The sequence below is a fragment of the Pituophis catenifer genome, unplaced genomic scaffold (assembly GCF_029215685.1).
Source record: "Pituophis catenifer annectens isolate HBS135680 unplaced genomic scaffold, rPitCat1.0.hap2 SCAF_6, whole genome shotgun sequence".
Classification (NCBI taxonomy): Eukaryota; Metazoa; Chordata; class Lepidosauria; order Squamata; family Colubridae; genus Pituophis; species Pituophis catenifer.
This window is the reverse complement of record NW_027256886.1, coordinates 32,701,232-32,713,968: the sequence shown is the minus strand read 5'-3', so window position 1 is coordinate 32,713,968 and position 12,737 is coordinate 32,701,232. Positions and strand designations below refer to the sequence as shown.

Below are 12,737 nucleotides of genomic sequence, written 5' to 3'. Positions count from 1 at the left end.
AAGCATCACTGTTAAGAACCTTATTCGGTTTTTTTGCATGTTATTATATGCTACGACAGAAACAGTTTTAGTACTGTACTCTTGCAACACTGATTTTCAGCAATTTTTCATCTCACTTGTCAGGAAAAGGATACGTTGTTCTAATGTGGAACATGGGAGCCTGTCTTATGCTGAGTCAGACATTGGCCTTTGTAGCTCAATATTGTTTACACTGGCTGGCAGCGTTCTCTGCAATTTCAGACTAGAATATTTCCCAGTTTTCTTTGTGGAATGAATTAATCCTGGCATCTTCTGTGCACAAAGGATAAGAACTACCACTGAACTTCAGATCTTGCCTTGATCTTGGAAAAGCTGTCATACATTCTATACAGAATATTAGTGATTGCCATATATCTGTTATAGATGATAATGCCACAGGGTCTTTTCTGGTACTGTAATTCTGGTGCTTGTTACCTATGATGCTCAGATTCATATGTTATGGTCGCCCATCCTTTTTATAATGGCTAAATCTGGAATCCAAGTGTTATCCTTCCAACTATAGCTAAAATCTTGAAATCCTAAAATATTGTTTGTTATCAAGCATGGTGTACCTCAACTGTAGCACCTTTAATATGTGGGGGCTTTAACAAGCTGACTGAGGAATTTTGGGGATTGATGTCCACATATCTTAACATGGCTAAGATGGAGAAGTACTGGCTTAGAAGAAAAGGAGACATTTATTCATAGAAACAAGACCTGAAGAAAAAATATTATGGTAAAATATACTACCTTAAAAGCGTATTATTTTTTATAAAATCTTCTCTTTTATGTTATGAACTTTATTCCAAAGCCAATGTTTTTTCTCCCACTCTGATAATTTAAACAATCAGATTTTTTTCCCACTTGAAACACCCTTTTCTTCATGTTTTAAAAAAGTTAATGAAGTCTAATTGGTTTGAATAAACTCTATTTTATTTTGAAGTTTTGAGCAGTCCAAACAAAATGTTGCCATTGCGGCATAAATACAAAAAGTATTTAAAGCACATATTTGATAGCCAAAAATATGGTATGAAAGAATTAAAACAAAAGTTTATAGGAGTGGTAGAATGTCTGACTTTGTAAACAACAAGAGCTCTAGAGAAACCACTTTCACATATAGAGGGTATGCAAGCTTTCTGTACATAAAATAAAAACAAACCTGAAATTGGACTTCAGGTATTTATCAAAAGATAAATATTTGAATTTGAAAGTAGCAAACATATATAGGCACACATCATCAGTATTTTGCTAGATTGTAGAATTTATAAAACCTGATGAAAACAAAATAATCTCCAGATTACAGGCTGCAGTTATATCATACAGACTTGAAAGAGTTAAAAATGAGAGGTCACAATATCTTCCATCAGTTTTAAAATTATAGTGTTAGATAGGCATAAAACTACATTTCAATGATAAATTAAGTTTTAATAGTGCATTGTATGCTTTCTGAGATGAAAGGAAAGCACTGGAAACCTACTAGGTATGAGTAAAGCAGATCGCTAAGTACCTCACATGCAAATCTCAAACTTTTTTTTGTATGGGGGAATAATAACCGTTTCACATAAAATTTTAGATTGATAACCATCCTACTGAAAATGTCACACTTATCATTTAAGGTGTGAAATTTGAGTCAAAGATTTATGTATGCTTAAGAAAACATTGTTTACAATTAGAAAATAACGTTATATAAGAAACCTACAAGTTATTCCTTGATTTAATGGCATTTTACACAGAGCAATAAAAATCTGGCAAGTGCAAGTTTTATGACAGAATCTATTATGGCTTGTTTCTGTGCTAGTAATAGATAGGAGTATACACATCCATAGATAAACTTCTGGCACTGGCATTACTGTAGCGCCACCTACTGGTTACATTTTATTAAGAGTTGTATTTACGGTATCTACCGCAGCCAAAATTCAGACGTCTAGTAAAACTCATTTATAGCTCAAAAAAATGTATGCTTTTTAATACACTTTGTCAGCTAAAGGTTCTACCAAACACCTTCTGATTTTTTTATTTTACTGCTTGGGTCTGTCTTGTCATTCTTCAGAAAAAATCAACCAAGTTCCAAAGTATATTGTGCACATGGAAAAATCCTCATTTTTTGAAAAGCTTTAAATCCATTATTTCATTCAAAAAGATATATAGGAATATAATCACACAATTTAGGATTAAATCATCTTCATATTATGTAATTATTTAACCAAATTTTATATGCCTAGAACAAAATGGGTAATTCTATTAGTTCCATCTTATACATTCAAAGCTGGATGCAAAGATAAAAGACTAGTACATGGAAAATGTATAGTCTTTTCTTCAAATTATCAAAAAGTTGTGGGGTACTCAACCCTTCCAAGACCGAGTGGCTGTGGCTACCTGCGTCCCGTTATAGTCAGCTGACGCCATCGCTTTCTATAGGGGGTGAATCTCTACCTCCCCCCGAGAGGGCTCGCAATCTGGGCATCCTCCTGGATGCACGGCTGTCTTTAGAAGAGCATACGACGGCCGTGGCCAGGGAAGCTTTCTATCAGGTTCGCCTGATTTGCCAGTTGCGTCTCTTTCTGAACTGGGACGCCTTGCGCACAGTCACTAACGCCCTTGTTACCTCCCGGCTGGACTACTGTAATGCTCTCTACATGGGGCTCCCCTTGAAGAGCACTGGGAAGCTCCAACTTGTCCAGAATGCGGCCACGCGGGTAATTATGGATGCAACTCGTTGCGCTCATGTAACACTTCTCCTGCGCGAGCTGCACTGGCTCCCAGTGGTCTTCCGGGTGTGATTCAAGGTGTTGGTTACCACCTTTAAAGTGCTCCATAGCTCAGGACCTGGGTACCTACGAGACCGCCTTCTGCCACCGATAGCTTCCCACCGACCAGTCCGCTCCCAGAGAGGGACTCCTCAGGGTGCTGTTGGCCAAATTATCTCGGCTGGCGACACCCAGAGGGAGAGCCTTCTCTGTGGGAGCCCCTGCCCTTTGGAATGAACTGCCCCTGGACATATGCAAGATCTCTGACCTCCGAGTTTTCCGCTGTGCTCTTAAGACCCTGCTCTTCCGACTGGCAGGGCTAGCTTCATAATTGAGTTTTAAATTCGGAGTTCTTAAATTTTTGGGGTTTTTATTAAATTTTGGCCTTAAATGTAATACTTGTAATAATTTTTTAAATTTAAATTGTGATATTTGTATTGTGTTTTTACCTGGCTGTACACCACCCCGAGTCCTTCGGGAGAGAGGCGGTATAGAAATAAAATTATCCTTATCCTTAATCCACTATTTTTTTTAAAATTTTTTGTTTTTTATTTCAACCCAAGAGTGGGCACTGGGTATCAACATTCCTTTGGTGGGAACATGATACCTAGGGAGCTTTCTGCAAGTATTCCATGAGACTTCTGCTTCTTCTTTTAATCTCGCCTGACGTCCCTAATCTGAATTCAGGTTGAAGTTAGGATAGCTCATTAAGGCAACTTTGTTAAAGGCATCAATATTAAACTTGGATTAAGGGAGTGCTTCTCAATCTCAGCAACTTTTAAGATGCAAGGACTTCACTGCTCAAGTTCTCCAACCAGTATGTTGGCTTGGGAATTCTGGGAGTTGAAGTCCACACACCTTAAAACTGTGGAAGTTGAGAAACGCTGGACTAAAGTAAACAAGTATCCTATAGATTCATGTTTAGCAAGTAATGTGCTAATAAAAAAGACTACTAGGAATAGGGATATACAACTATCATTATCTTTTTAAATTAAATGTATATATTTTTTTCTGGGATTCTGTAGTCACTGCCTTAAGAAGGAAACAATGAAGTTGTTTAAAGAATTGCTGACAAGCACAACATGCAGGCCAACACGCACACACACAGATATAACTATTTCTCCTTTGAACCTAGATATTCCACCACTTATGTCATAGCATATATGAAATGGCAGTGACACTAAAAATGCTTAGGATTAATTTGTTCAGTTCATCACATCCCTAATTCTTAATATATCTATCATAATCAAATGCATTTTTTAAAGGCAGATTATAAAAATTTTATCAAAAGAAGTTTATATAACAATGTTTCAAATAATGCTCAAATAGATATGTTAGCTAAAAGAGGCTTTATTCATCAAGCAAAGTCATATGTGCCTTAAGCAACTATATGATCAGCATGCTGCATGATCATGTAATGAGTGGGATCCACTTTATAATGAACAATAGAAATGTGGATTCATAAAGCTGACGTACTAGAACAGCTTATGATTTTGAAATATTTATTTTTAAAGACTTTGTCAGATTAGAATAAATAAGTAATCATGATTTTACCTACATTTTAAACTTGCCCCAAAGTTCTATGATTCATTATATTTGGATGATTGTTGTTGGAATGCTACCATATGGTGTTAATGGTGATTGCACCGAGGGGGGGGGGGAGGCTTGGTTATCTGAATCTACCTGAGTGCAGAAATAGAAATATATTAAGTTAGTTTTTCTAGAAATTTCTTCATAACAAAGTAATATTACTCAATTTTATCATTTAAAACAGCAAGCATTTGTAGCGTATTGTTTACAACCAATAACATCTTTGTCAGTAATATTTACAAGCAAGAAATTTGTTCAGATGAAGATTTGTTGGGGAATCTGTTCCTTTAACGAATTTTCTTAATTCATCTTCAACTATTGATTGTATCTGTCATGTTTATTAAAATACAGATAGTCCTCAACTTATGACCATTCATTTAATGATAGTTTGAAGTTACAATGGTGCCGAAAAAAATGACTTATAGTATGTCCTTGAAATTATATCACATCACCCCTGCAAGTCACCTGATCACAATTTGAGCACTTGGTAACAGGCTCGCATTTACAACAGAGGCAACATCCTACAGTCATGTGATCATGATTTGCAACCCTCTAGCAAGCTTCCAACAAGTAAGTCAATGGGAAAAGCCAGATTTGCTTAATAACTACATTGGTTAGCAATCAGCCCCAAATGTGGTCGTAAGTCAAGAACTACATGTATAACAAGATCAGTCTCATTGAAGAAAATTATTTCCTGCTAAAAAGATCCAGCAGAATGATTTGTAACAAGAGGTACATTTTAATACAACCATCAAACTAAATATTGCAAGTCTATAGGAAATGTATCTGCTACAGAATAGCCAGGGAGAAACTATTTCGACAGTTGGCTCTATTCTCAGAATCCCTGCATTATTTTAAAGTAGCCTGCAATGGAATTATTTTTAACAGTTTATAGAAATAAATTTTAAGCCTTCCTCATGCCCTCATGTTTCACTTCTCTGTATTATACAGTAACAAAATATATACAATAATAAAGGGAACTAACCATGATATAATCCAGTTGCCATAAATAAACTTTAAGCTATAATTCTATTTAGAAACAACTTAGAAATAAATCTTTCTACATTCTTTGTAACTTCTGAATAGGCAAGAGTAGGATTGCACCATTACAATTATTTAATTTTCTTTAATAAAAAAACAAATACACTAACGATACACATTTTTAGAATATTGTCTTTGAATTAAATACCCGCAAATGAATTCACAAGCTTGTTTCATGGTATCACTAGCTAAATTTGCAAATAAAAAAATATTCAATTAGAAAACAGTAATTCATAGGCAGAAAATTTACTTGGAACAGGAGGACTGTAGTTTAAAAAATGAATGTAGGATTTTTGTATTAATTATATAACACTAAAATATGTTACTTGTAATACTGTGAATAGTGTTTGTTAAAGACAACATAGTTACTATGTGTTAGTGAAAATCAACTCTTAAATGATAGCAAATTATATTGTGTAAATGTTGAAATAAATTTTAAGGACTATACTTTCTAAGGGGAAAAAAATTCATTTTTCAATTTCTGCACAATGCACCAGAAATTAAGCAAATAATAAAATACAAGGGAATGCTTGAATGCAGAGTATTATTATTTCTTAATAATAATATTAGCATTTGATTTTGATATGTTCTTGAAGTATAGTGAAGTTTGGCATTTAATTGATGCAGATTTCAGTTCAGGTGACATAACTCTTACAAGAATTAAGTTTGCTGAAGTCTGACATAATGCTGAATTACTAAGTTATTTGCCACTCTTGGTTGATTCTTGGTTGAAAATAAAACAATCTAGAAATACTTTTAAGTCCTACTAGGATCCATCAGATGATGCATACAGGAGAACAGAAGTAAATCTTACACAGATCTTAACATTCTTCTATTTGTACAGCAAAAACTTAAAATTTAAGTGGGTTATTAAAATATGCACCTATGGCACACTCAATCCAGGGTTAGATGTTAAAATTATTAGAATTTTGTTCTTCCTGCCTTGCCCCGCCCCCATGTATAAACAAATGAATATCAATATGTTTTTAGAGGAATGTAGGAATTTACATTTCCTTCTGAGACCCATTGAGGTAGTAAAATGGGAAGCTTAATGTAAATCTTCACCTTTCATTTTATTTCAATTGCAAAATGGACTTTCAGATACGAGCATGAATATGCTTTACGCTGACATAGCCTTCAAACTGCTGTAGAAGAACATAACTCTACAACCAGTAATGGATTTACACTTTGCACTAAAACACATTACAACCTCCTTGCTCACACCAAGCCCTCGCTGCTCACTGCATAGAAGTAAAAAAGTTAACATGGTAAGAGGAAATTGCAACTGAAGTATGGCATGTTAAATGTAGTCCTTAAGAAAAACTTGCAAGAGATACCATATGACAAGCCAGCAGAAGTGTGAATGATTGCCTATCGATATTCTTCCACTTTGTCCATATCTGCATATAGTTGATATACGGGTGATATACCTGGATGATATATATATGTATAGCTGCTATCATTCAGAATGTTTATGGTCCAAACTTTTGGTCTTTCACTTCCCGATAGTCAGATAGTAGTGCTGCTGTCTATTAAGCAAGTAGACTACCACTTCATAGGTAGTCATCATTATAGCCGTGTTTGGTATTTGTCTTATCAAATGTGTGGCTAGGCCACGATAGAAAGAACTATAGCCTTCTTCTTGCATAAGCAATGACAACGTCTGGAAAAAGGATCGGTACTTTGTTCCTTCTTCTCGTAGTCTTGTTCGTACAACCTCTGCATTAAAGAAAAAGGAGAAAGTCTCATATTTGATACTGTATTATATATAAAATCTCCATTTCTAAGCAATATTCACAAGCAATCACTCTACAAAGACTAATTTCAACTGTTGATTCAATCCACATTCCACCTTTAGCTTCATGGACATGAGTATGCTTTAAATTAGTCCATATTGCTATTTCTCAAAGAGCAAAGCATATAAAAAAATGGCCGACAGACTGTAAATTTAAAGCCAAGTCCATATTCTAGTAGTGATGTTAAAAACCTTGAATGACTTGCAGTTAAACTAAATCAAGAGTATGTCAAGTAATAGCTTTAACTATTCTGCCCAGGCTACCTGATTATCACCTTGAGGTCCTCCTTCAAATGTCTTCTTAAACTTTGATGGATGACTACAAGACAGAGATCATTCTCATTCCAGCTACCTCTCTTTGAAATGGTCTTCCCAAGAAATAAAACCTGTTACTTGCACTGTTTTTTTCAGAACCAGGTATTCTTGTCCTGGCTATGTATGTCTGCACTACACTAGAATAATGACTTTAAACTATGTTAAAAGTATCTATCTTGTATGATTTATTAATTGTATTTTATTATTTTTGGTTTATAATGTTCTGGAAATGTAAGCAGTGGATATTTTTAGTAATTACGTTTGGCTAGCATTTTCATCAGTTTTCTGAAAACTGCATGTTCTTAAAGAAAACAAATATGGTCATCATTTAACTCAAATAATTTTAACAGTCTATGATTTGTTGCAATATACGGATTATCTTATTTTGTTCACCATTTTTCTAAGCAAATGATCCTTACCGTGTGGATAGGCAATAGATGTAGCGCAGGTTTTCGAAGTGGCTGCAGCTGCCATCATACTAACAAAATCAGATGCTTTTTTGACAGGCTCATCCTCCTTACTCATTCCAGAAGCAGAATTACATTCCAAGATTTTTTGTTTAATATTCTCATAAATAACAAAATGAATAACAGTCTCTGATATGCCTGCGTAAGAGGCAGACATCCCTCGGTAAAAACCTTTAATTCCATCTGACCGATAAACTTTGCGTACACATTCAAAAGCATTCATCCGTCTTTCTCCACGATTCCTTAAATGGAAAACAAAACAAAAATAAAAATTACTTTGGAATCTGAATAGTTTATAACATTCTACGAAGAATCAGTATGACATACTCCATTCAGCAAAGTGGCCCAAAGCTTGCAAAGTTCTCACATTTGCATATTGTTTCATGCAATCATTTATACATAATCAATGATCAAAGAAAAGATACAGCCTTTCACCTACATACAAATTGCCTGACTGTATTAACCCTGATTGAATTTCAACTAGAACTATATGCCTCAATGACTCTCAAGGCACAGAACATTGTAAAATGGGTTGGTCATGTGACTGATCTGATTTTATGACTTTTCTGCAACAGTTGTTAAGTGAATACTGTGGTCAAACTATTTCAAATAAAAGGTTCTGCTATGGGTATGATTTTGCGAAAAACTAAGTGCCAATTGTTGGCAAAACTTTTGTAAAACTCCATCTTGTGACCACTGGACACTGCAAACAGTTGTAAATGCAGCTATGTTGCCGAGTGCCCAAAGTTTGGTCATGCTCGCATAGTTTTTTATATTCTCTAATAGAGACACATATGATATCAATCAAGACTAGCATTTCAATCTTAGTTCTATATGTCTGGATGTTCAGATAAATATGTAAGAAAGGCTTCTTTAAATATGTTCTTTATTCATCAAATTGCCAGTGTCATAAGCTAAAGCCTTATGACTGATGCATTTTGGATCAATATTCTTTCATTTAAAAGCCCTTCTTTAAAGTCAATTTTTTATTTGTGTGTCTTCAAGTCAGTCTTGGTTTCTAGTGGTTGCCTGGAGTAGTCCTTGAAGATTTTGTAGCAAGAAGTTTGGAACTAGGACATAAGACTAGGACCTTGAGTCTTCGGAGAAAGGCGGCATACAAATTGAACAAACAAACAAACAAACAAACAAACAAATAAAGGGGCTGATCTAAAGTCACTTAGCTGCTTTACGTCTAAGCAGGAAGACATAAGCAGAAAAGTTCTTATTCCTGAATGTTCTTTGAATTGCAGACTTAAGATTACTTCTTTCAATGTTTTTTTCTATGCCATTTAGACTGTAAAGAAGCCACTATAACCTGTATTATTGATAGGTTCTATGCTCCAAGTCATCGCCAATCAACAATTTGCTTCAGATTTCTTGTAAATTCATGTTCCATAGAACCACAAAATAAAAAATTAAGAACTGAAAATTATGTTTCTCATTAAAAGGATTAAAATATATCTTAATTCATACAGATCAGAGGTGGGTTTCAGCAGGTTCTGACCAATTCTGGAGAACCAGTAGGGGAAATTTTGAGTAGTTTGGAGAAACAGTAGTAAAAATTCTGACTGGCCCCGCCCCCATCTATTTTCTGCCTCCCAAGTCCCAGCTGATGAGGAGGAAATGGGGATTTTGCCCTAACCTTCCCCTGGAGGGGGGTGGGAATAGAGATTTTATAGTATCCTTCCCCTGGAGAGGGGTGGGAATGGATATTTTACAGTATCCTTCCCCTGCCACGCCCACCAAGCCATGCCATGCCACGCCCACAGAATTGGTAGTAAAATTTTTTGAAACACCCCACTGATAGAGATGATATTTCTAGTCCATGTAATAAAGGCATGATGATACCCAGTTACATTTTACAGCTTCAGGAATAAATATTCTAGAGTACATGCTATAATCTCTCTGAAATCTAAAGTAGATATTGAAAACAAATGTTTTCAAGCATATGCAATATAAGTATGTGTGTGTGTGTGTGTATTTTGAGACACTTAAGTAAAAAAAGATAGATGTATCAATTGCCAGCAAGTCAACAGGTTCATTTTAAAATAAGATGTAAGACAGTAGTTAATGATGGAACTTTATTGGGCCCTTACATTAACTTTTTACAATGTAACTTGTATTGTACCTTATGATTCTTGACGAATATATCTTTTCTTTTATGTACACTGAGAGCATATGCAACAAGATAATTCCTTGTGTGTCCAATCACACTTGGCCAATAAAGAATTCTATTCTATTTTAACTAATTTTATACATACCAATCTACTTATATTTTCAAGAGATTATTGGAGATTTTACCTTGCATCAAGTTGTAATCGTGTCTTTACTAACCAAATTGGATTAGTTACTGTGATTGCCGTAAAACCTAAACAAACAGTTAAAAAAATAAATTATTTTTTCTAACATCATGGCAACAATTTGCTAAACTACAACATATACAGCAAGAAGATATAAACTGACGTGTACTATGTTTATTGTAAAAATTCAGAAATAATTATCTACCAACATTTTATTACTAAAAGTCCACAAGGCCAATAATACTCTGCATGATTTCAAAAATACATTTGTTATTCAAAAATTATTAACCATAGGCTTGTACCATTTTATTAATATAAATTTCATTTGGCACCTGTCCTTCAGTTTGAAACAAGGCCAGCTAAATCTAAATATAATCCATAAAAGTAAATTGCAAATAACATTAAACCACATCAATAAATTATTCTCTGTGAATTTACTTTACACATTGAAAATTCAGAACAGATCATAAAAATATGCTAACTAAACAACAGTCAGACAGCTTTATATAAATACTTCAAATATTTGATTAAAATAGAAGTTGGATATCATACAATTTATGCCAGCAACTACTACTTAACAATCAAAGTGGGCCACAGAAATTCTCATACACAGAAAAACAAATTATTAGTTAAAGGAATGTGAATATTTATATACTGTGACCTATTAATAAGCAGGCAAGATAATGACTATTCAAAGTTCCAGTAGGATGATATTGCTGAGACTACTAGATAAAAGTTTATCTCACCCACTGCAGTATCACAAAATATGGAAAGCAGAAGGCTGAAAGGGCAGTTTTTAATAGCTGTTCAGTTATAAGATTAATATAAAATGCAACATTTATAAGGTGACACAGAAGGGAGAATAAATTTTACTAGATTCTGACCACCCACTTATTATTATTCTATTGGAAAGAAATGCACTACTCTTGCTATCACAAATCCTACTTTCTTCCTAAAGAAAATGGATATAAGGATCTTAAGAGTCAGTATTCGGATTATCTTTAAGATTTTGTCACATTCCAAACCAGAGAATATAGAAACTTGATTTGCTAATGTCATATGTAGAGCTTCTAGATAATTTCTACAGTTGCTCACAGCAAAAAACTATACTTAAAACAGCACAATCCTATATATGTCTATTCAGAAGGAAGTCCCATTCAATGGTGTTAGTATTATTTATAAAATTACAGCCTTAAAAAGTATAAATAAAATTTAATTTTATTAGTTTTGAAATTGATCTATTTTAAAAGAAACCATCCAATTTTTAAAATTTCAATGATTGTTTTGAGTGCAAACATTTTAATTATTTTCATATTTATAAAGTTATCTTAGAATGCTTTAAATAAATCATTAACATTCTCATTCTCCCAACATTATAATTTCTAAAAAGCTTATTATTTCACCTCTTTCATGAGTCTTTCCTTTAAACAGTTTGAAGTTCCACTGCACTTTTTACCCATTTGAGCTCTAAATTGACTTGGATGTTTCTACACAACAAACAAAATTATTTTCTTGCTATTTTGTTTAAACATTAGATTCTAATTTTACAATAATCATTGCTACCTTGGGAAATACAACATAAAACAGTATAATATACTTTAAGCTTAAACTTTATTTCACAATAAAAAGATATTATCTGAAGCTATGCTCTCTACTTGTATATCTTTAATATTGACATATAAGATGCACTCTTTTTTTCACTGGGGAAATGGTTGGGTTTCAATATTTTAAAAATGGCTTTTTTACATAGGCTATTTGTACTCCAAACAAAATCCTTTCATTGTGGGCAGAAAGTGATTTTAAATCATATAAAAATAAAACATATGTAGAATCACAATTTTAATTTATGGTTTGAGACTAAAATCCTATAAATCCTAGGAAAAAGGCTCCCAGATAAAACTTACTTCTGAGCAGATATGCATAGGACTGTACTGTAAACTTATTTAATTCTGAAACCTATTGGCTGAAAACTCTGACTACGGCGAACAGCAAGTACACATATCAGAAGATTTTTAGAGGAAAAATACCTTGTTTCAATTAAAACATCTCAAAATCCCAGAAATAATTTGTGCCGACTTTCTTTGTGAGACAAACTGAATTGATAAATCAATATGAACACAAGTAATGCTAAACTGTTTTTAAAGAGGGAAAAAAAGGCTCTGATCAATGAATTCAATTAACTGCAATGTTATTAGGTGCAATTGTGAATAACTACTTTGAAATTTACAGAGAAATTTCTGTGTAAATTCTGAATATTATTAAAAAGAGAGTTTACTAAACAAATTAGGTTAATTTTATAGCAGTTAATTAAAAGGTTTTCCACCTCTCCCCAAACTGAATGAAAGAAACAGCTGAGTGAACAATATATGCAACTGGAATTCAGAAAGAAAGATTCCCCTTAGGCTGTTTCTTTAAGAGTGGTTACAAACCCAAACTCTGGTTCTTACGCTACAGGCTGCAAGAG

General features: G+C 33.8%; 1 protein-coding gene across 2 annotated transcripts in view; it reads right to left on the bottom strand.

The window, feature by feature from the left end:
- Positions 1 to 933: 933 nt before the first annotated feature.
- The window catches only part of SLC25A36 (solute carrier family 25 member 36), a 31,047-nt gene continuing 19,243 nt past the window's right edge, over positions 934 to 12,737 (bottom strand). For both annotated transcript variants that reach the window (XM_070945309.1, XM_070945308.1), the window contains exons 5-7: positions 10,275 to 10,341; positions 7,926 to 8,215; positions 934 to 7,115 (exon numbers count right to left, since the gene is read on the bottom strand). In XM_070945309.1, coding sequence (XP_070801410.1) covers positions 6,892 to 7,115; positions 7,926 to 8,215; positions 10,275 to 10,341 — 581 coding nt within the window. In that variant the 3' untranslated portion in view covers positions 934 to 6,891. The remainder of the gene's footprint in view (positions 7,116 to 7,925; positions 8,216 to 10,274; positions 10,342 to 12,737) is intronic.